The sequence below is a fragment of the Carettochelys insculpta genome, chromosome 28 (genome assembly GCF_033958435.1).
Source record: "Carettochelys insculpta isolate YL-2023 chromosome 28, ASM3395843v1, whole genome shotgun sequence".
Classification (NCBI taxonomy): domain Eukaryota; kingdom Metazoa; phylum Chordata; order Testudines; family Carettochelyidae; genus Carettochelys; species Carettochelys insculpta.
Genome location: NC_134164.1, coordinates 14,993,078 through 15,017,538, shown reverse-complemented (window position 1 = coordinate 15,017,538; position 24,461 = coordinate 14,993,078). Strand labels below are relative to the sequence as shown.

Below are 24,461 nucleotides of genomic sequence, written 5' to 3'. Positions count from 1 at the left end.
CTACTGCAATCCCCAGGTCCTTTTCTGAAGTACTGTTACTTAGCCAGTTGGTCCCCAGCTTCTAATAATGCTTAGGATTCTTCCATCCGAAATGCAGGACTCTGCACTTGTCCTTGTTGAACCTCATCAGATTACTTTTGGCCCAATCCTCCAGTTTATCTCTGGACCTTATTCATACCCTCAAGCATACCTACCTGTCCCGTAGCCCCCCCACTGCCCCAAATTTGCTGAGGGTGTAAACCGTTCCCTCATCTAGCTCATTGATAAAGGTGTTGAATAATACTGGCCTCAGAATCAGTCCTTAATGCACTCCACTTGAAACCAACCAGACACTGAGCCATTTATCAGTCCACATTGGGCCTGACCATCTCGCCAGCTTTCTATCCATCTTACAGTCCATGGACCCAATCCATAATTCCTCAGTTTATGGGCAAGAATGTCGTAGGACACTGTATCAAAAGCTTTGCTAAAGTCAAGGTGTATCACATCCACAGACTTCCCCATGTTCACAGGGGCACTTACCTCATCATAGAAGGTAATCAGATTGGTCAGGCACGACTTGCCCTTGTGGGATCAATGTTGACTGCTCTTGATCACTTCCTCTCTTCCAAGTGCTACAAAATGGATTCTTTGAGGATCGCCTCCATGATTTTCCAGGGACTGAGGTAAGGCTGACCAGTCTATAGTTCCCTGGATTGTCCTTCTTTCCTTTTTTAAAGCTGGGCACTACATTTGCCTTTTTCCAGTTATTCAAGATCTCTCCTGATCTCCTACAAATATAACAGCCAAAGGCTCCAAATTTCCTCAGTACTTTGATGCGTTAAATCCAGACCCACGGCTTTGTATACCACTAACTTTTCTAAGTAGCTCTTAATCTGTTCTTTTCCCACTAACGGCTGCCCACCTCCTTCCCATACTGCATTGCCTAGTGCCGTAGTTTGGGAACTGATCTTGTCTGTGAAGACTGAGGCAAAAAAAGCATTGAGTACTACAGCTTTTCCTGCATCATCTGTCACTAGGTTACTTCTCTCATCCAGTAACGACCCCACACCTTCTTTGGTCACCCTCGTATTGTTAACATGCATGTAGTAACCCTTCTTGTTGCCCTTCACATTCCTTGCTAGCTGCATTTCCTGTTGTGCTTTTGCTTTCCTGATTACTTCCCTGCATTTTCCAGCCATATATTTATACTCCTCCTCAGTCATCTGTCCAAGTTTCCATTTCTTATTTGCATCTCTTGAGTTTCAGCTCACCAAGGATTTCCCTGTTAAGCCAAGCTGGTTGCCTACCACGTTTGCTCTTCTTACTGTGAATCGGGATGGTTTGTTCCTGTGCCTTCAAAGAGACTTCTTTAAAATACTGCCAGGTCTCCTGAACACCTTTCGCCTTCATATCTGGCTGTATAAAGTCTCCTATGAGAACTAGGGCTTGTGAATTGGAAGCTTCTCTTAGGGCTTGTGTACACTACCACCTTCCTTTGAAGGAAGGATGGTTAATTAGGGTGTTGGGAGTTTACTAATGAAGTGCTGAGGTGCAAATCTCCTCCCTCGTGGCAACTTCAAAGTTTTGAGGAGTAAAGGGACTTCAAAGTTGCCCCAGCACTTCAAAGTACCAGCTGGTGAGCCACGACTAGACGCGTGCCGGTACTTCGAAGTTGCCGCGGGGAGGGAGCAGGATTTGCTTAACGAAGAGCTGCGTATGCACTGCAGCACGTCATTGGTAAATTCCCAGCACCCTAATTACCATCCTTCCTTCGAAGGAAGGTGGTAGTGTAGACAAGCCCTTAGTTGTCTAAAGAAATGCTCATCTACCTCATCTCCCTAATCTGGTGGTCTATAGCAGACACCAAACACAACATCCCCTCTGTTGCTTCCACCTCTAAGCTTAACCCAAAGACTCTCAACTGGCTTTTCTCCACCCATATATTGGAGCTCTGAGCAATCATACTTCTCCCTCACATAGAGCGCAGCTCCTCCTCCATTTCTCCCCTGCCTGTCCTTCCTGAACAGTTTATACCCTTCTATGACCGTGCTCCAGTTATGCAAGTCATGCCACTAAGTCTCAATTATTCCAACCACCTCATACCTCCTCGTACATGCCAGGACCTTTAATTCTTCCTGTTTGTTTCCCAGGCTTGTGGCATTTGTGTACAAACACCTTAGATAGTTAGCTAATTGGCCTACCTTCTCCTTTTGAATCAGGTGTTCTCCTGTGTTGCTCTTCCTGCTTCTCCACTTACCTTAGGCCTTGTGTTACCGTCCCCCAATTAACCTAGTTTAAGGCCCTCCTCACTAAGATTGCAAGCCTGCCTGCAAATATCCTCTTTCCTCTCTTTGTTAGGTGGATCCCATCTCTTCTAGCAGGCTTTGTTCCCAAAGTAGAATCCCATGGTGGAAGAAACCAAAGCCCTCTCTCTGACACCACCTTCGCCATTACGCATTTCTAAATGCAATTACGCAACATAAACGCTGCCAGGATTTGATGACCTCTGCCTGGACCCCTCAGAGAGCAACTGGAACAGCGAAAGCAAGAGCGAGTTTGAAGGCGATGGGTAAGATGTGGACTACAAAGGGATTAGCTGTGTATGGAGCAGCATGTGATGTGGCTGTGAGACATGGGTGAGAACGAAGGATTCGATGAGAAGGGTTCTGGGGTTCGAGAGGAGTTGTTATAGGAAAATGCTGAGAACAGGATGGATGCAGAAGGTCACCAATGAGGGAGGGAGTACAGAGGGAATCGTCAATAAGGGGCTACTGAGAAAAAAAGTACTACACGTCCCAGAATGCTCCTGGCCACCTACAGGCTAGTCTCCCTCCGCAGTCTCCTGCCAGAGCATTGTGGGAATTGTAGTCCCGTGCGCTTTAAGGCGCTCTTCCGGGTTCATCCGCTTGAAGCCTACAAGTTCCATCATGCACCACGCGTTGCGGCCCAATCCCGCCGCGCCTAGATGTGGGGGCGTGGCAGCCGGCGAGGCCGCGTTCCAAGATGGCGGACGACAGTGAGACAGCGGTGAAGAGGCCGTCGCCGCGGCCCCAGCGGCCGCCCGGGGAGGAGAACGATCACGAGCACTGCAGCGACTGCGAGAACGAGGACGAGCACAGCTACAACCGGGGGTAAGAGCGACCCTAGGCCCCGTCGAGCTCGCTGGCCCGGCTCATTGAGCGGGGCCTTGGCCGGGAAGTGCGTCTGGCTCCGCCCCTCTCGCGTCCTGATTGGCCGCAATGCGGCTGTTCGCTCTGGGAATGGCCAAGCTCTGTGCCAGTCCACGGGGAGGAGCCCGGAGCTGGCAGCCGCATGTCTTGCAAGCTAAGCAGGGCCAGGCCGGAGCAGGGCGTGGATGGGAGACCTGTGGGCCGGGGTGCGAGCCTGCGATAGGGAGCTGCGGGCTGCTATGGGGCTTAGGGGGAGGCGTCTGCTGGATGGCTCAGGGCATGAATCCTCTCACGGTGGGGAAACCTCAAAGCACTGAGTAGTCCAGATCTGTGCTGACCCCGTGATGTCTTTAAACTCTTTTCCAGCTGCCAGACGTTCCTCCATCCCCTGTGAAGCCACTGTAGTGGTTAGGGATTAAACATGTTGGTGCAGACAGGTTTTTAGTATTGTTTTCCTGGTTAGTGTTAACCAGGATTTTTTCCTGTGACGTATGATGCTGACTATCTCCCTGGGCCTTGTTTAGCCCCATAGATCAGGGAAACGAGGCCAGACTTCTGCTACACCCACGCTGTCTGTACAGTAGTAGAGAATATGCTTCTGATTCCAGCCTCCTTTTTGCTGGGGGTTGTAATGACCCATTTTTATGCACTATTTACGCTGGACATCTTACCCCATCCAATCTGTCTTTGCTGTTTTGGTATTTAAATGGCAGCACTTGGAGAAGCTGGTTGAGGGATAGAATCATCTGGTTTGCTCGTCTCTGTGTTTGGAGTAAGGCAGGCTGGTTTGAACAATGCTGTGAAATGCAATTGTAATGTCCCTGGTAATAAAAGGGTTCTTACAGCACCTGTGATGGGGCAGTTGTTTGCCACCCTTTTCCCATTGCTGGCTATAGTAAGGTACAGAACACTTCCCTGATGAAGCTGGTCTTTGCCCACGAAAGCTTATGCTCCAAAATATCTGTTAGTCTGTAAGATGTCACAGGACTTCTTGTTGTTCTCGAAGGTACAGACTAACACGGCTACCTCTCCGATACTTCCCTAATGTCTGTAGCTTAAAGGAGAGTGTGTTTGAATTTACACTGTGATGCTGATGGTCACATGTATTCCCAGAGGTTCCTGCCTTGTGCTGTGCATCAGTGGAGCAACTGGGTCTGCTTTTCATATCTTCAGCCCATTGGGTGGGTGGTTGTGCTAGTAGATTTAAAGGAGCAGCTTTTATTAGGCAATTTCACTTGTGAAGAAACCAAAGGTAATAAAAAGTCACATTGGAAATATTAAAGAAGCTTTCCTGCAATACTCCTTGCTGCAATATTTCATGTGCCTCTTGGACGGGATGTTGCACCTTCATTTAATAGAGTTAGCTCTGCTCTGGCTGGGACCTTTAATTTCCTTCTCCTCTGACGTGATTCGGTTTGTAAAACCAGATCCAAGCAGAAATTAGAAGTGTGGCATGATCACAACTGCTGACTCTCCTTCGTGCTGTCTAGTGGCATTTCCCAGACAAACTGAGTTTTAAACTTTCAGCCCTTGTATTCACTGCGGGGAAGGTATCTTTTAACCTATTTTAGCCTATGTGCAAGCAACTGCTGGTTTAAACCCTACAATTACCTTGGCTGCACTAGAATTTAGCTCGTGAAAATTAACAGGTTAAGGCCTGGTCTACACTGAAAACTCAAGTCAGCCTAGCTACATCGTTCAGGGCTGAGCAGAATTTTGCCATAGTTAGCTCAATCTCACCTATGGAGTCGACGTGTCTAGATGGACGGATTGTCTTCTGTTGACTTAGCTGCTACTTGGCACTGGAGTCGCTGTGCGAATGGATGTAAAAAGCATCTGTGTTACAGCAGTAGTGGGGAAATTGACGTTTCTTAGGCTAACGTGTCGTGTGGAACCGACGTCTGGGAGCGTCCCAACTTGCCTCCACGAGGGATGTGCTAGATACTTTAAAACTCGTTTTGATGGGCCAGTGCAGTTTGAAAGCGGAGTCCGTAGATAGTCTTCCAGGCACGTCTTTGCTATCAGTCTCCCCTAAGTGCCCTTCACCCAAAGAGAAGGGAAACAAAAAGTTCCAGAAACCCGTTGGAGTGGTCTCATTGATGGCAGTGGATGCGTTCGGTTATTAAGCTAACGTGACACAATTCACGCATCTAGTTACTTGGGCTGCTCACGATTCACTTCATCATTCACCAGACGGGTAGGGACAAGCATTTTGAAGTTACCCTTAATGTGTTGCCTGTTTCACAGCTGGGCAGATCCTCTCTCTTCAGAGCCCATCATATCCTGTCAAAGGGCCCTGGTGTTTGTGCTACAAGACTGAAAAAAACAGGCCTAACTTTGTTTGCAAGAGTGCTGCTGGTCTGGATTTCAAGGGTAGGAAGGAGAAGAATTGAGGTGGGTCTGATTTGCTGGTGCCTCAGTGCCTGTAGCAGAGAGTCTGCGATAAGGTTTTCTCTCCCTGATTGTGTCATTTAATCTTTCCTCTGACCGCTGTTTAGTTTTAAACAAATCTCTTTTTAGAAAGAACACGAGTCATATGCTTGACTGTGCTGTCATCTGTCGGAAGCCTGTGAGCCACTGAAGACTTGAGCCTTGGCACAGTGTCCTCCCTCCCTTCTCTTGTGCTGTGTGCCAGCTGACTGCCACTCTCCACACCCGAAATGTCTGCATTTGGATGGTGTCTTTTATCTTGACGTTGGGTGGCTGCTGAGCAGACCAGAAGTGGAGGCTTTAAGAGGAAACACGGTGGTGGTGATGGTCACTTCTAGGGACCTTGGATTCACACCTCCCAGTGAGCTGTGGTGCAGCAGTGTGATCAGCCACCATTGTGGGTGTGAAAAGCAGGGTGTGCTGCTCTGGCTGCAGGGAGAGGAACCTTGCACAACTCCTCCTGAACGGCTGTACTAGGGGTCCCACAACTGGTTGGCAAGCCATTAGTGAAGCGTGGGTGGTGTAGAAGCAGCAGGGAGTGGTGACAGGCAGGAGCCTACAGCTGCTCTGATTTTTGTAGGCCAGCCCCTTGGCTTGCACCATGAAGGCGCGTGCTCTGGAAGGTAGGTTCTAAATGGCACAGAACAGTGCTCTCAGCTGTGTCAGGGAGGTCTTGGGCTGGCCCGCAAGAGGCACTGGTACAGAGCACCACGGTGCTTAGCGGTATACTGGCGTTCTCTTGCTTTCTGCCCCACACCGTGTAATTGGCTAGCTGGACAGCCTCTTACAAAGAGCATTCAGCCTGCCTTCTCCTAGCCCTCTGCGTGCTGATGAGATTACCTGTGTAAGCATTAGGCCGGATTAGCCAGTAAGATTTTTCAGGTATCTAAATATGGGACAGAGGATGATGTGACTGACTGACTGGCAGCTTTTGACCAAGACACTCAGTTCTGCTGGGACAGGTTATGTTGGTTCGTCACTCTCCTATATCAGCTTCTACAGCTGCCTTTTAAGCTTTTGGGTGTGGAGGGTTGGAGGAGGGCTGACCGAGTCTGGTGCTGTTTCCTTTCCTCTACTTGCTGAATTTATTTTTTTTTTCTTTTTCACTCTAATAAACTCCGGGAACTTCAGTTTGCATTTCAGGTTAGAGTCAGAAAGTGATTATAAAAAATAACTCCCTATTTCCCCAATCTGTTCTGTCTGCGTCTGCGTCGCACCCTTTGCCTTCATGGGTGCAAAGTGTTCCTTCTGGTAGGAGCTGACAAAATCAAGTGGGGGAGTAAGCTGGAGTCTGCTCTGCACCCTACATCAGCTCAAGAGTCAGCTGAGCCGGGGCCTAATGATCCCGCTTGGGTTGGCAGTGATGGCAGTTGGAAAGATTCTGTTCCCAACACGCGTTCTCCAAAACTCAGGGTGTTGCGGGGGATGTGAACATGGAATCTCGTGACGTTCCAGCCCTGACTCTGCACCCAGGCACTTAGGTGACTGTGTGTTTCTAGATTTGGGTTGCTTTGGGCACTTCAGTCAGGTTTCAATTAAGGTTGATTATGCCCCTTTCAGTGAGTGCTGCTGCATCGGGGTCAATCTAGCCTGGGAACCCGCCTGGATTGTTCACTTAAATCATATCTCTGGCTTTGTCTGATTGTCTGTTCCAAGGTAGAGGTTTCAGCTCCTTTCCTCTCCCTGCTGTGCGCATGGGATGTATGTGTGTAGGGGGCCTGTGGGGTGGGAGGAGCCAGCTCTTTCAGTCACAGCCTTTGCTGCTCTTTCCATTGCCTGGAACATTCAGGGGAGAGAACCTGATTTAATTTCCAGGCAGAAAGCTTAAAAGCCTGATTGGGGTGAATTAATTTCACTGGGAGGAGTGGCGGCTTCTGCTTATATCTGCTGGCTAGTCTGGAAAGTTGCAAGTGTCCTGCACTAACATGATCAAAATGTGCTTCCTACCCACCCCATCAGGTGGAGAGTCTCGGGGTTTTAAGTAAAGATGGTAACATGGTTAACCAGCTACACTCTAGCACTTCACTGGTTAACCATCTTGATCTAGGTCCCGCTTGGCACAGCAGGGACTGTTGGGACTGTACTCTGAGTTAACTGGCAAGGGCTGGGTGAATGCTAAGCATGCCAGGAAGCCTTATGCTTACCGGTTAACCAGTTAACATCCCTCGTTTTGAGGTGGGATGAGGAAACGGAATTCTGTGGGATCAGGGTAGGAATAAATGGTAAATTTTCAGAATGGAGAGGGGTAGTTCGTGGTGTTTCCCAAAGGTCAGTCCCAGCACGAATCCTATTCAACTTATTCGTAAACGATCTGAAGAAAGGGGTAAACTGGGAAGTGGCAAAGTTTGCAGATGGTACCAAACTGCTCCAGATAGTTAAGACCAAAGGTAAGAACTTTGAAAGGATCTTACAGAACTGAGTGATCGGGCAGTAAAGTGGCAAATTAAATTTAATGAGGATAAATGTAAAGTAATGCACAATGGAAAAGAGAGCCCAACTACACATACAGTGTGATGGGGGCTAATTTAGTTACAACCAATCAGGAAGGAGATCTTGGGGGTTATCGTGGACAGTTCTCTGAAAAGATCCGCGCAGTGCGCAGCAGCAGTCGGAAAAGCGAACAGGATGCCAGGAATCGATCATTAAAAAAGGGGTGGAGAACAAGATGGAGAATATCTTATTGCCCTTCTATAAAAGCACCATGGTGCGCCCCCAGCTTGGATGTCGCGTACAGGTGGGGTCTCCTCGTCTCAAAAAAGATACATTGGCATTAGAGAAGGCTCAGAAAAGAGCAACTAAAATGATGAGGGGTTTGGACCAGGACCCATATGGAGAGAGACTAAAGACCTTGTATACCTCTGTCATACCCCCCAGTCTCCTCTTCTCCTCTTAGGAGTAGACAGAGGTATATGAAATTCTGAGTGGTGTGGGGAAAGTGAACTTGTTCCCATAATATAAGAACTAGGGACACCAAATGAAATTAATGGGCCGCATGCTTAAAATCAATAAAAGGAAGTTCTTCTTCATACAGCGCACAGTCAGCCCGTGCAGCTCCTCCCCAGAGGAGGCCGTGAAGGTTTGGGCTATAACAGGGTTTCAAAAGGAGCTAGATCTGTTCATGGCAGTTAGGTCCATTAATGGCTATTAGCCAGGATGGGTAAGAAATGGTGTCCCTAGTCTCTGTTTGTCGGAGGCTAGAGATGGATGACAGGGAAGAGATGGTTTGATTGTTACCTGTTTGGTCCACTCCCTCTGAGGTACCTGGCGTTGGACGCTGTTGGCAGACAGGTGCTGGGCTAGGTGGACCTTTGTATGGCTGTTCTTGTATTCTTAGCCCGGTGCTTCAGACAGATGCAGTGAGGGCAGATCTGCCCCATGACTGCATTGACACTTTTCTGGCCCGTTAGATGGGGTCCAGGGAGCTCACGAGAGGTTGCAGGTGTTCTGTGGTACTATTCTTTTGCTCTTACACCATCAGCCTCCAGCTGCATTGGCACAGAAATGGTCGTTGGCACCTGTCCACAGTGCTCATCTGAGTGAGAGTTGAGGGGCTTGTTTGTGCGCATGGCAAGCACGTGGGTCTGAAGATGTTAAATGTCTCTCATGCAGACAATGCCCTATCTGTTCTCCAGCACCCAGGTGGAGAAAGAAGAACCTGGGGGTTTTAGTCGTTTTCTTTCCCTTGCTAAATTCTGTGGCAGATCAGGGCTCATGTTGTGCTTTCTCTTGGCCTAGGAGTCCTGTATCTCTTGATTAGTTTTGCCCTTAGTTCCTGAAGCTGCCGTGTGAAAGCCCTGAACACCTCAAAGTTGCCAAGTATCGGAGAGGTGGCAGAATTAGCCTGTATCTTCACAAACAACAAGAAGTCCCGTGGTACGTTGTAGACTAAAAGGTAATTTGGAGCATAAGCTTTCGTGGGCAAAGACCCACTTCATCAGATGCATGAATAGGGGTGCGGGGGTTATACAGCCAGAAGCTGAGGTACAACTGCATTTGCTCCAGTCCCTCAGGCAGAGACAAACACCTTCAAGACCTTTACCAAGCTTTCCTCAAACTGCAATACCCACCTAAAGAAGTGAGGAAACAGATTGACAGACTCAGGCTTGTACCTAGAAACCACCTGCTACAAGACAGGCCCAACAAGGAAAACAGGAGAACACCACTGGCCATCACAGACAGCCCCCAGCTAAAGCCTCTCCAATGCATCATCAGTGATCTACAGCCCATCCTGGGCAACAATCCTTCACTCTCACAGACCGTGGGAGGTCGGCCTGTCTTCGCCTACAGACAGCCTGCCAACCTTAAACAAATCCTCAGCAGCCGCTATAGACCACACCACAGTAACTCTAAACCTGGAACCAATGCCTGCAACAAACCTCGCTGCCAATTCTGCTCACAAATCTACACTAGTGGTATCATCACGGGACCTAACCACATCAACCACACCATCAGGGGCTCTTTCACCTGCACATCTACGAATATACTATGTGCCAGCAACGCCCCACTGCAACTGACATTGACCAAACTGGACAGTCTCTACTTAAAAGAATAAATGGACATAAATCTGACATCAGGAACGGTAACATAGAAGAACATGTCAGTCTCCCTGGATGCTCAGTAACAGATTTAAAATAGTCCTACAAGGGAAAAAACTTAAAAAAATAAACTCCAAAGAGAGACTTCAGAGCTGCAATTCATTTGCAAATTTGACTCCATCAACCAAGCATTGAACAGAGGCTGGGAGTGGTTGGCCCATCACAAAAGCTGTTTCTCTGCTCTTGAAGTTCACACCTCCACATTAGCTACTGACAATGGGCCACATCCTCCCTGACTGAACTGACTTGATTTCTCCTCCCTTGATGTTCACAGCTCCACATGAACTGCTTATAATGGGCCACATCCTCCGTAACTGAACAGACCTTGTCGACTCTGGTCCTCTCCTTGACTGAGGCTCCACTTCCTCTTTATACCCTACTTGGATACCCCCCTCCACTCATGCATCTGACAAAGTGGGTCTTTGCCCATGAACGTTTATGCTTCAAATTATCTGTTAGTCTGTAAGGTGCCACAGGACTTCTTGTTGCTGTCTGCCACATGGGGCATATGACAGGGTCAGGCCAGAGGACTGCAAAAGAGTGAGAGGAGGGAAATATATTAGCCCTAAATTAAACCAGTTCCTTTTCCAGAGCAAACTAGCAAGAACTCATCCAGAACCAGCAGGAACTTGCCTGATTGACCTGACTGATTCTAGCCAGTTAAAACACCTGGAGCTAATTAGGAGGCTTCCAGACTCAAGGGAGCCAGGCTAATCATGACACCTGGAACCAGTGAAGAACCAGCTGAGTCTGGTTCTAAAAAGGCTCCTCTTCTGTTGGCTCAGTGTGTGTGAGGAGTAGAGCAGAAAAGGAGCTGTAGAGAATCTGAGAGGAACAAGTATAAGCAGGTCCCAGAGGGAAGAGGTTGTGGTAAGCAGAGTGCTGGGGACCACTTTGGGGAAGTGGCGTAGGGAATCATCGCTGTCAAGCAGCTGGACCTTGAGACACTGCTGGCAGCTGCTGTCACAGGGGCCCGGAGTAGAGCGTGGGCCAGGTTCTGCCCAGTCGCCCGTCCCCTCGCCAGCACAGGAGAAAGACGGATGTTCGGGGAGGGGTTTGTCCTGCCTGAACCACTTGGAGGGACAGCAGAGACTAGGAATTTGCTCTCCTCTTTGCCCTGTGCTGCCACTGGTGTGTCCAACCTAAGAGCCGCTGTGACCTTTTGAGGAAAACAATCCACCAAAAAGGTGGGACCCACCCAGCAAGAGGAGGAGCTTAGTCACAGGCGGTCGTACCTTTGAACCCCAGGGCTGTCATGTCTCGCCCCAGACTGCAGGCTGTCTCCCTGGGCCGCAGTACGTGGGTGCACTGGAAAGGCAGGTCTCCAGCTCTGCTTCACTGTGTGCATTTAAAATAACTGGGTTTTAAATTGGGTGTAACCTGCAGCAGTGCCCTCTGCCTGTCTCTGTCACGTTTGCTCCATTTGCAGGTCAGGGCAGGACCTGCTTCCACCCAAAAACCCAGCGAGAAAATCAAGCTGTCTGTTTCTGCTTGGTGCGTCTCAGCCAACCACCCTCTGGAGTCAGCGCTGCAGAGCCCGCCCTTGCCCCGTAGCTTGAGTCATGAGACTACTTGGAGAGCCAGTTGTCTTCTGCGCAGGTGTTGCTGTGAAACAAGCAGAGGTGCACACTGCCTAGGCCTGGGCAGGAGCAAGGGGCTGCTCCAGCATCTCTGAGGCTTGGTCTGTGCTTAAAATTTAGGCTGACCCAGGAACAGCCCTGCGTAATGTGAAGAAACTGAGCCCAGCAGCTCTGCGGGCCTCTCCCCGGCGTCAGTGAGCCAGGTGAAGGGAAGAATGCAGCTGTCGCTCCAGGGGCAGGGTTCCTGCGCCGACCGAGAAAGCCCGTTGTCACTGTACTAGCTACAGCGCCTCGGCCTGTGCGGTGCTGACGTGGCCCAGGACGTGCCTGGCTTATAGTAACAGGGTGAAGCGAGTGATCTGTACTTGTCCTGCACTGTACAGCAATAGGTTGACTCCTTGCTGCTTCGCCCATCTATTCATTCAGACATCTTCTGGGGTAATATGCTGAGGCCTGGGAGCGGCTCTGTCGTTTGAGGTGTCTCAGGCGGCTTGAGGGAAATGGACTGCATTTAAAATAACTGGTTTGTAAATCGGCCGTAACCTGCAGTGGTGCCCCTCTGCCCAGGATGGCCTCAAAGCACAGCTCTCAATCTGGCTCTCAGTTGCCCAGTGGTGAAACTGAGGCAATCCCCGTTTAAACCTCCAGATGTGAGCACCCTGAACCTGGGCCGAGCCATTACTCAAGGTACCGCAGGTTGATTATTGCAGGAGTTGGGGTACATAGCCCCTGTGTTTTGGCCAGTATCAGGACAGGACTACACTACAAGGAAAAAATCAATTTAAGATGTGCAACTCCAGCTATGTAAATTGCGGAGCTGGAGCCAGTGTACCCTAAATTGATTTTTTTTCCTGCTGTCTCCACGGCAGGAGGTCGGAGGGAGAATCTCTCCTGTCAATTTCTCTTACTCCTCGCAGCAGCGACATTGAGGAGCACTGGCGGTTTGGTGGTAGAGCCCTGATGGTTTGGTTTAGCATGGCCCCATGAGGTGCACTGAATCAAACCCCAGAAGATCACCTGCCACCCCGTCCATCTTCCAGTAAGTGTAGATGTGCCCTGAGGGCCCTTGTTCTGTCCCGTCCTGGCGAAGGGCAGTTCCACTTGGCATGTGGTCTGATGGTTGGGGCGCATGTTGTGTCCAAATGATTTCTGCATGAAGTGTGCGGTTTGCCAAGGAAGAGCTGGTTCCACCTGCCCCAGCTCTTGGCCTAGCAACCTGCTTTCAAATCTCCTAGCAGTCCAGAAAAGAAGTGACCCAGAACCTCTGGCTTGGACTTGTGAGGCACAGAGGCACTACGGGCCAAGCAGGGGTAGCAGAGTAAGAGTCTTTCCCAGGCAAGTGCCAGCAGCTTCTGCTGACTGCAGGCTTTCATCAGGGAGCTGCTCTTAGTGTGTGACGAAACTCTCCCAGACGCGGAGCAGGCGCGTGCTGGAGCAGCACTGTCTCTCCAGGGCTGCAGGGTTCCTGTGCCTGGCTGCTGCTTATCAGAGCCCTGCCCGGCTGCAGTAGTGACAGCTGATCAGTCTAGTCCTGTTTCACTGCCGCTGTTGGACATCCCGGGGGCAGCAGTGAAACCACGCCGAGTCCCGGCGGTGAGAGTCGGAATCCAGCTGGTGCTGTGTTTACTGGAGTGCGCTTTCAACCCCCTCTCCAGTTTTGAAAGTGCCGATTACTGCACCCCTCTGGCTGTATTCGTGCAGTCTCCTGCCTGGCTCCAGTCCCCCAGACACCCGGCCTGGGCCAGTCTTGCTTCACTGACTTCTCCTTTCCTGTGTGTCAGCACCTCGGTTACCCAGCACCACGCTGCGTACAGGTCGAGCCACGTGCCCGCATTGCCTTGCTCTTGTCACTGGGCTGACGGGGTAGGGGAGAGGGGGAGGTGTTTGGTGTGGAACAGCAGTCTCAGCCTCACAGCAGTGCCCTTCTCACGACTGTCAGTTCAGTGATTCAGGCTACGTCAACACCACGAGGTAAACGTAACTGTATTAATGCCGAGTTTGTAGCGTTGGATTTTGTAAATTCAGGGTGACTCTCCTCCCCTCCCCACGTGCTCCTCGCAAAGTCCGCATTTTGCTGCCACACTCAAGCGGCAAATGTCAGCTGTTGCAGCCTGTCCCACGGTTCCCTCAGCTCCATTGCATTGTGGGTATGTTCGCTGGTGTCTGACACCATCGTCCCGCATTGCACTGCGCTCATTCCCCTCCCGTGTTAAGCAAACCTCTGGTTTTCCAGTCGGAAGGAAGAAAAAATGGGGCCTCGACAAAGATGGCAAAGTTAACCGCAGTCTTTCTTTTGTCACGGAATTATCAAAGGTTTTGTAAAAGTCAGCAGGTGTGCGTCTTCTCACCTGGCTGGCCACTGACTGTCCCCCTCCTTTGATTGCATCTGAGCCCTGAAAATAACACAGGGGCAGTGGAAAGTACACAGAAAAGAGTTGATAGTGAAGTTTTGGAAAAAAAGAGAGTTGCTGAGGGGAGGGTATTTGGCTTCCCAGTTCATTATAAAGGTTCTGTGCACAGTCTGTGTTCTCAGCTGGCCCTCCACTCTCCCCCTGCGTGAAGCGTGCAAAGGTAGAAGAGGATAGGAAAGGCCAGGAAAAAGCTTTCCGTCTTCCCTCTTCGCTACAGACACTGCCAACACGGGGGATCGCAGCAGTGCCCCAAAGGTCGTTGCCCCCCGGGGGAGAAATAGACCCTGAGCCCTTGGTGGGGGAGGGGACAGTTGAAGTAGTTCCCCCGTGTGGCGGCAAGCCCCTGGGAATCTGAGCTGCTGGGGACCATCCCGCCCCCCCGCCTGGCCGGCAGCAGCAAGCCCCTGGGAATCTGAGCTGCTGGGGACCATCCCGCCCCCCCCGCCTGGCCGGCAGCAGCAAGCCCCTGAAAATCTGAGCTGCTGGGGGACATCCCGCCCCCCAGCCTGGCCGGTGGCAGCAGCAAGCACCTGGAAATCTTGGCTGCTGGGGGAGACTTCCACCTAGCATCAGAAAGGCCCTGAAAGTCTTAGTCTCCAGGGGACACTTCCCCCCAGCAGCTAGGAGCCCCCAAAAATCTTTTCCGCTGTTGGAGCGCTACACCCATGCAAGCCAGGAGACGGCTCTGCCTGGCAGCATGGTCAGCACCGAACGGCAGGCACATCCTTTCATTGGGTTGGGCGCTACCCATGTGATGTGGCTGAGCGTGGGAATGACCCTGACTGCGTGGCGCCTGTGGGGGAGGGAGGGGGATTCGCTCACAAATGTCAACTGTTGAGAAGAAGTTTCTCGGCCTCTTGTGCCAGCGCGACCCCCACAACAGCCTTGTTGCCACGTGGTGCGGCGGGGCAGCGGCTGGTGCCAGGCAGTGCAGGAAAACATACCAAGTGTAGAGGCAGAACCACGAACTCCCTGCAGGGGCTGTTTGTAATGGGGGGATGCGCTCATAGCACCGGTAGCAAAGAAAGAGACGTTTTTCAACAGCCTCTCCTACAAACATGACCTCACAGCCACAGGCTTCCTCGTCCTGATTTGAAATTCACAGTCTTCCTGCTACCTAATTCCTGCGCACCTGGAGAGCGGTGGCCAGAGCGGAGCACTGAGGGCTTTGGGGGGTACATACGGGACACCGCTGGAGACCAAGGAACTCGATTTCAGGATGGGGCACTTTAATCGAATGTTTGAATTTGAGCTTGACGCTGCACCCAGGAGGTACCGATGGTATTGTGAAATCAATACTAGTGCTCCCTCAGCTGCGCTAATGGGGCTTATGGTGAAGACACTCACGTGGTAACATCAAGCTAAGTGCCTTACATTTGAATGTATCGCGTAGTGTAGACGTAGCCCCAGGCAGCACCCACAAGGTTGCAGTCAAAGGGAATCGGTTTCTCCCCTTCCCACTCCAGGCACCGCCTGCCTCTCTGCCTCGTGCACAGAGCCTGTGAACCGTACCAGCCCGCCTAGCTGCAGGAGTCATGCCCTGGCACAAGCTGGGCTGTGTGATTTGGCTCCAGCCTTGGCTCAAAAGCCCTGTGTTTAGTTCCTGCTCTGCCTCAGACTCCCTGTGACTGTGGACAGCCAGTCAGCCTCTGCCTTAGTCCCCAGGCATGTGAGGGCCTCTGAGTCTATGGCAGTGGGTCCCAGAGAAGTGCCTAAGGTGCTTAGGGACTCTCTCTTGCCAGGCTGTGTTGGGCAGCAGGCGCCCAGGCCCTGCCTTGCTGGGTGGCAGTGCCAGCCTGCAGCAGGGTGGCTTTCTAACCAGGAAGTGCTGGTGCTCAGGAGTGGGCCTGGAGCTAGCCTGTGCAGTGCACTCTTGGCTGCGTTCCGCATCTGGGTGGGCTTCCAGAGCCGATGCGCTGCGCCTTCAGGCCCGACTCGGAACCGGGCCCTTTTGCACCGACTGGGTAGATGTCCCCAGAGAGCCCCCAGTGATACTCGCTTTGTTCCCCAGGGGCCTGAGTCCAGTGGACGACAGCGGAGCCAAGAAGAAGAAAAAGAAACAGAAGCGGAAGAAGGAGAAGGGAGGGGAACAGCTGGATCCGGCGCAGGACCTGCCAGTGAAGGTAAATGGCCCCTGGCTGGGGCGTCACCTCCTGGCTGGAAGCCTGCCCTCCACGGCTATGGTGCACACTCCTGTCTCCTGGAGGATGTGGGGAGGGAGAGTGGCTGTTGGTGCTGACGCATGCCCTGGTTTGCTGGTGTCCTGTCACTCTGAGTGCTGAAGTTCAGGGCCCTCTCCCAGCCTGTCTCCGTGTGCTGTTCGGAGACCTCTGGGGGCAGATCTGAGGCCGCCCTTTGCTAGGGAATCCCCCCTCGTGCCAGCGCGGTAACAAGCATGCCCAGGCTGGCGCTTGTGCCCAGGGGAGGCTCGCTGCTCTGCACCAGCCAGAGGCTTCCCCCAGCTGGCAGGTCCTTCCCTTCCCCCAGTGCAGACAGTGACAGCGTTTTCTGCCGCTGGGACGGTTCCGAGGGCTTCACAGTGTCTGTGCCCCAGAGCAGTGAGCGCTGGTCCCTCCAGGGCTGTGTGGAGTACGGCGGGGGGGTCGTGCGGGTGAGGCAATAGGACAGTGCTGCTGCTGGCTGGGCTGCTCTCTCCCTACCCTGGGCTTGCGCTGGGCCCTGCCAGGGATGGGGCGGGCAGTAGCACAAGGAAGGGTAGGGCACTGGGCTGGGACTGGGAAACCCATGTTCTGTTCGCAGCCCTGTCACTGACCTGGAGCACATAATGGCTCTGCCCTGTCTAGTCTTCGGGCACTGTGTGCGCGTACAGCTCCGAGCGCAGTGGGGTCATCTGCTCAGCTGGAGCCTCTAGGCACCACCCAAACACACATTCCGCGCAGCTGGAGAGGAGGTGGGGCGGGGCAGGGCAAGGTGAGGAGGGAGAGGGTCAGGCAGCCGCGCTCCTTTCCTGTGGCGCTTGCGGCCAGTGTGGTCTGCTGCCATTTGCATGGCGGAGCAGCCCAGCTGGCAGCGGGCTTCCCGGCTTGCGAAGCCCTGGCCTGATGTGAGGTGTAAACTGGGCCCCAGCCAGGTCTCACCATCACCGCTGAATGCGGGGGGTGGGGGTCTGCTGGCTGCTTCTCCATGGGAAGGGCTCGCGGCCCTCGCACACCGGGCTCCCACTGCCTGCATGTCCCTCGGCCATGCCTCAGGCACAGCTGGCATCCGGGCTGGGGTGGGCAGTGCTGACGTCATTCCACAGGGCGTCATGCAGACTCCCTCCCACGCAGGAGGGGCGAGATCCTGTGTGCTCCCTGCACCTCCTAACACCACCCCCCTCGCCCCGGGCTCAGCCCTCCTTCAGAGGCCCTGAGCAAGGTCAGCCCAGGTGCTGGGACCTGCCGCCCTGCCCTTCCTGGCTGTGGTGTGGCTCTCACTAGCCTGCCTTCTTACACCCCGCTCTCTGCTCTCAGGTGAACGCGCTGCCAGCCGAGAGGATCCAGGAGATTCAGAAAGCCATCGAGCTGTTCTCTGTAGGTCAGGGACCCGCCAAGACCATGGAGGAGGCCAGCAAGCGCAGCTACCAGTTCTGGGACACGCAGCCCGTACCCAAACTAGGTATGTCCCTTCTGGTCACCCATCCTAGGCCTATGTGTCCCAGAGAGGCCCGGGCTCTGCTCTGGGTAGCAGGAAACCCCGAAACGCTGCAGCCAGAGCCCACCAACCAGCCTTGCCTCCAGAGGGCTTTTGGCCAGTCTCTTTGGGTCCATCTGCCGTGTCCTCCCAGCGCCCAAGGGAGGGAAACCTGATCCCTGGGCTACAGGTTGAAGAAACTGAGCCGTGGTAGGTCTAAATGGCTGGCCCAAGCTCACATGGAGGGTCTGTGACAGAGTCAGGACCCGAACCCCGGTGTTCTGCCTGCCACTCTAGTGCCTGATCCTCTGGACCGTCCTTCCTTCCCTTGTTTTGCACTGTTGTCACGGCACAGGGGTGTCCCTGTGTTCCCCAAAGAGATCCCTTCACCCAGACACAGGTGAAGGCAGCATAACTTGCTAGCAGGTCTCTGTTGAGATTCTCCTTCTGGACTCATCACTGCAGAGTCTGGGCTGGCCGAGACGGATTTTTTTTCTGGTGTGTTGCCCTAATAACAGTGTCCCCCAGCCCAGGAGAACTGTTGGTACCCGAGATCCCAAAGGCCTGGCTTCAGTAGAGGTAATAACTAAAAGATTCAGGGCTGCAGCATTTGCTTGTGCTTGTCTTCTCTTTGCTGGGCCGGTGGAAACAGCCAGCTCCTGTAATAGGGAAGCCAACCAGCATTTGGTGAGTTCTGCCTTTACCCACCAAGTGAGGGCCTGCATTTGAAGGAAGGCGGCTGAATCTCCACAGCCTCTTCGTGCCATTTCAGTCCCCTCTTTTCCCATTGGAATACCTGAGCCAGGGGGTGAGATTTATCCCATCACATTACACCTGAGCCAGGGTCACCCAGCACAAGGAAAGGGCAGCAGGTTTAAAACAAGCAAAAGGAATCCCCTCTTCCCAAATGCCCCGTCAGCCGGTGGAACTCCTGGCCAGGGGATGCTGTAGGCTCCAAAGGCTCCTCTCTGGGCTCATAAAAGAGTTAGGTGGGCCCGTACAGGACGGGTCCATTGAGGGCTGTTAACTAAGCTGGCTGGGGACACAGCCCTTGGGGTGTCCCTAGAGCTCTGGCTGCCAGTGACTGGGACCAGACAACCGAGACGGGTCACTCAAGAAAAACCCTTGTTTGGGTCACTCTCTGGAAAGCATCTGGCACCAGCCACAGTTGGATGAGAGGGCTCCGAGCTAGCTGGTCACTGGTCTGAGCCAGTGTGGCTGCTCTTACAGCTGGGTGAGTCAGGCTGGATTTGTCTTCTTCCCTAGTGTGTGACTGTAAATCCCTTGTGTGGCAGTGAGCCTGAGCCAGTGCTGCCCATCGGGGAAGCTGGCTGCGGTACTGGTTATGGTCCTTGTTTAGGAGGTGAACGGCAGTGGGATGAGTCGCCCTGCTGTTCCCATGGCTGAGCGAGTGGCTCCACCCTCCTGGAGGTCATGCCTTGTCATGGCTCCTTCCCCACGCTCGCAAGACAAAGGCAAAAGTACCTCCAAAACCTTCTTTACCAGGTTTTGGTATAAACTCCTGCCCAAAAAATCCTAAAAACCTTCGATTTTGGGGATGAAATTCGCTGCCACCACCCAAGTAATAATGAGGAAACCAGGGAGAGACGACTTGGGAAACCTCAGCCCCAAAAGTAAAAACTGGACATGAACATTAACCAATAGGAATAAATGGTAAATTTTCACAATGGAGGAGGGTAAGTAGTGGCGTTCCCCAAGGGTGAGTCCTGGGGCCAATCTTGTTCAACTTATTCGTCAATGATATGGAGAAAGGGGTAAGCAGTGAGGTGGCAAAGTTTGCAGATGACACCAAACTGTTCAGGACAGTCAAAACCAAAGCAGACTGTGAAGAACTTCAAAAAGATCTCAGCAAACAGTGATTGGGCAGCAAAATGGCAAATGAAATTTAATGTGGGTAAGTGTAAGGTAATGCACATTGGGAAAAATAACCCCAATTATACATACAATATGATGGGGGCAAATTTAGCTACAACAGATCAGGAAAGGGATCTTGGAATTATAGTGGATAGTTCTCTGAAAACATCCACGCAGTGTGCAGCGGCAGTCAGTAAAGCAAATAGGATGTTAGGAATAGTTAAAAAAGGGATAGAAAATAAGACATAAGGGCTGTCCCACCTCCAATCCGACAGTCCTGATGCTGTTACGGAGGATGAAAGGCTCAGGGAAGGAGAGCAGTCAATGGGAGCAGAGGGAAACCATCCCATAGTTGGGACCCTCCTTCCAGAGGGTGCTATGGTATCCTCTCGCGCCGAGGATACTTCTCCAGGGGAGGGAGCGCCAGCTGTTAGGAAGAAGCAGGTTTTAGTAGTGGGGGATTCGATCATTAGAAATATAGATAGTTGGGTCTGTGATGACCGGGAGAACCGTATGGTGACTTGCCTGCCTGGTGCGAAGGTTGCGGATCTCTCGAGGCATCTAGACAGACTTATGGGCAGTGCTGGGGAAGAGCCGGTGGTCGTGGTACATGTCGGTACCAATGACATAGGGAAGGGTAGAAGAGATGTTCTGGAGGCCAAATTTAGGTTACTAGGAAAGAGACTGAAATCCAGAACGTCTATGGTGGCATTCTCTGAAATGCTTCCAGTTCCATGCGCAGGGCCAGATAGACAGGCAGAGCTTCAGAGTCTCAATGCATGGATGAGACGATGGTGTAGGGAAGAGGGGTTTAGATTTATTAGGAACTGGGGACACTTTTGGGGTAGGGGGAGCCTATACAGGAATGATGGGCTCCACCTAAATCAAGGTGGATCCAGACTGCTGGCATTAAACATTAAAAAGGTCGTAGAGCAGTTTTTAAACTAAGAGGTGGGGGAAAGCCGATTGGTGCGGGGGAGCACGTGGATCGGACGGAGACTTCTCTTACACGAGGCTCCATAGATAGGGATGCCCTAGAAGTTAGTCAGATAGGGAGCGTGGGAAATAATATATGGGCAAGATCAGATGTGAAACAATCGCATATAAAAAAATCCAAGGCGTCTGTGAAAGGCGGACATATAAATAGTGGTAATTTTTTAAAGTGCTTTTACACAAATGCTCGGAGTGTGTCTAATAAGATGGATGAACTGGAGTACCTCATATCAAAGGAGGAAGTTAACATAATAGGCATCACAGAAACATGGTGGAATGAGGACAATCAGTGGGACACTATCATACCGGGATATAAATTATATCGGAAAGACAGAACAGGTCGTGCGGGTGGCGGAGTGGTACTATATGTGAAGGATAATATAGAATCAAATGAAACAAAAATCCTAAAGGAATCAAAATGTTCCATAGAATCATTATGGATAACAATTCATTCCTCTAATATGAATATGGCATTAGGAATATATTACCGACCACCTAACCAGGACAGTGATAGTGATGCTGAAATGTTAAGGGAGATTAGAGAGGCTATTACAATGAAAAACACAGTAATAATAGGAGATTTCAATTATCCCCATATTGATTGGGTACATGTCACCTCAGGACGGGATTCAGAGATTAAATTTCTTGATGCCTTAAATGACGGCTTCTTGGAGCAGCTAGTACAGGAACCCACAAGGGGAGAGTCGATTCTCGATCTAGTCTTGACTGGAACGCAGGATCTGGTCCAAGAGGTAACTGTTACTGGACCGCTTGGAAATAGTGACCACAATATAATAACTTTTAATATTCCTGTGTTGGGAAGAACACCGCAGCGCTCAAACACTCTGGCATTTAATTTCAAAAAGGGGAATTACACTAAAATGAGGAAGCTAGTTAAACAGAAACTAAAAGGTAGAGTAACTAAACTAAAATCCCTGGGAGCTGCATGGAAACTGTTTAAAGACACCATACTAGAGGCCCAACTTAAATGTATACCCCAAATAAAAAAACGCAGTAAGAGACCTAACAAAGAACCACCATGGCTTAACAGCCATGTTAAAAAGGCAGTGAGAGAGAAAAGGGCAGCTTTTAAAAAGTGGAAGTCAAATCCTAGTGAGGAAAATAGAAAGGAACATAAACACTCCCACATTAAGTGTCATAATGTAGTAAGAAAAGCCAAAAAAGATTTTGAGGAACAGCTAGCCAAACATTCAAAAAATGATAGTAAAATGTTTTAAAATACATTAGAAGCAGGAAGCCCGCTAAAAAAGCAGTGGGGCCCTTGGACGATAAAGATACAAAAGGAGCGATCAAGGAAGACAGTGCCATTGCGGAGCGATTAAATGATTTCTTTGCTTCAGTCTTCACGGCTGAGGATGTTACAGAGGTTCCTAAATCTGAGCCAGCCTTTTTAGGTGACAAATCTGAGGAACTCACTCAGATTGAAGTGACATTAGAGGAGGTTTTGGAGTTAATTGATAAGCTGAATAGTAACAAGTCTCCAGGACCAGACGGCATTCACCCAAGGGTTCTGAAAGAACTCAAATGTGAAATTGCGGAGTTATTAACAGTGGTTTGTAACCTATCCTTTAAATCCGCTTCGGCACCCAATGACTGGAAGAGGGCCAATATAACGCCAATATTTAAAAAAGGCTCCAGAAGAGACCCTGGCAATTATACACCGATAAGTCTAACATCAGTACCAGGCAAATTAATAGAAACAATAGTAAAGAATAAAATTGCAAGGCATGTAGAAGAGCACGAATTGTTGGGCAAAAGTCAGCATGTTTTCTGCAGAGGGAAGTCGTGTCTAACTAATCTATTAGAATTCTTTGAAGGGGTTAATAAACATGCAGACAAGGGGCACCCAGTGGACATAATATACCTAGATTTCCAGAAAGCCTTTGACACGGTCCCACACCAAAGGCTTTTATGTAAATTAGGCGGTCATGGGATAGGAGGAAAGATCCTTTCATGGATCGGGAATTGGTTAAAAGACAGAAAACAAAGGGTTGGAATTAATGGTAAATTTTCACAATGGAGGGGGGTAACTAGTGTTGTTCCCCAGGGGGTCAGTCCTGGGACCGATCCTGTTCAACTTGTTCATCAATGATCTAGAAAATGAGGTAAGCAGTGAGGTGGCAAAGTTTGCAGGTGACACCAAGTTGTTCAGGACAGTCAAAACCAAAAGGGATTGTGAAGAACTACAAAAAGATCTCAGCAAACTGAGTGATTGGGCAGCAAAATGGCAAATGAAATTTAATGTGGGTAAGTGTAAGGTAATGCACATTGGAAAAAATAACCCAAATTACACGTACAACATGATAGGGTCAAATTTAGCTACGACAGATCAGGAAAGGGATCTTGGAGTTATAGTGGATAGTTCTCTGAAGACATCCACGCAGTTAGTACAGCAAATAGGATGTTAGGAATTATTAAAAAAGGGATAGATAAGAAGACAAAAGATATCATACTTCCCCTATATAAAACTATGGTACGCCCACATCTTGAGTACTGTGTGCAGATGTGGTCTCCTCATCTCAAAAAAGATATATTGGCATTAGAAAAGGTTCAGAAAAGGGCGACTAAGATGATTAGGGGCTTGGAACGGGTCCCATATGGGGAGAGGCTAGAGAGACTGGGACTTTTCAGTCTGGAAAAGAGGCAATTGAGGGGCGATATGATAGAGGTATATAAAATCATGAATGGTGTGGAGAAAGTGAATATAGAAAAATTATTTACCTTTTCCCATAATATAAGAACTAGGGGACACCAAATGAAATTGATGGGTAGTAGGTTCAAAACTAATAAAAGGAAATTTTTCTTCACACAGCACACAGTCAACCTGTGGAACTCCTTGCCGGAGGAGGCTGTGAAGGCCAGGACTCATGAGCTGCGTCTACACGTGCACGCTACTTCGAAGTAGTGGCAGTAACTTCGAAATAGTGCCCGTCGCGGCTACACGTGTTGGGCGCTATTTCGAAGTTGAAATCGACGTTAGGCGGCGAGACGTCGAAGTCGCTAACCCCATGAGGGGATGGGAATAGCGCCCTACTTCGACGTTCAACATCGAAGTAGGGACGTGTAGACGATCCGTGTCCCGCAACATCGAAATAGCGGGGTCCTCCATGGCGGCCATCAGCTGGGGGGTTGAGAGATACTCTCTCTCCAGCCCTTGCGGGGCTCTGTGGTCACCGTGTGCAGCAGCCCTTAGCCCAGGGCTTCTGGCTGCTGCTGCTGCAGCTGGGGGTCCGTGCTGCATATACAGGGTCTGCAACTAGTTGTTGGCTCTGTGTATCTTGCACTGTTTAATGAAAGTGTGTCTGGGAGGGGCCCTTTAAGGGAGCGACTTGCTGTTGAGTCTGCCCCGTGACCCTGTCTGCAGCTGTGCCTGGCTCCCTTATTTCGATGTGTGCTACTTTGGCGTGTAGACGTTCCCTCGCTGCGCCTATTTCGATGTTGGGCTGAGCAACGTCGAAGTTGAACATCGACGTTGCCAGCCCTGGAGGACATGTAGACGTTATTCATCGAAATAGGCTATTTCGATGTCGCTACTTCGAAATTAGCTATTTCGATGTAGCGTGCACGTGTAGACGTAGCCTTAGGGTTTAAAAAAGAGCTCGATAAATTTTTGCAGGTTAGGTCCATAAATGGCTATTAGCCAGGGGTAAAGTATGGTGCCCTCGCCTTCAGTACAAGGGCAGGAGATGGATGGCAGGAGATAAATCAGTTGATCATTGTCTTCTGTTCTCCTTCTCTGGGGCACCTGGCATTGGCCACTGTCGGCAGACG

The 24,461-nt window shown here is 50.8% G+C and overlaps 1 protein-coding gene across 4 annotated transcripts in view; it reads left to right on the top strand.

Moving 5' to 3' along the window:
* The first annotated feature begins 2,360 nt into the window (after positions 1-2,360).
* The window catches only part of NMT1 (N-myristoyltransferase 1), a 41,604-nt gene continuing 19,503 nt past the window's right edge, over positions 2,361-24,461 (top strand). Inside the window, exons 1-4 of one of the 4 annotated variants that reach the window (XM_074978694.1) lie at positions 2,361-2,551; positions 2,821-3,113; positions 16,180-16,291; positions 17,642-17,786. In XM_074978694.1, the coding sequence (XP_074834795.1) occupies positions 2,986-3,113; positions 16,180-16,291; positions 17,642-17,786 (385 nt within the window). In that variant the 5' untranslated portion in view covers positions 2,361-2,551; positions 2,821-2,985. Of the gene's footprint in view, positions 2,552-2,712; positions 3,114-16,179; positions 16,292-17,641; positions 17,787-24,461 lie in introns of those variants that run through there. The other 3 variants (XM_074978692.1, XM_074978695.1, XM_074978693.1) reach the window with 3 other exon arrangements.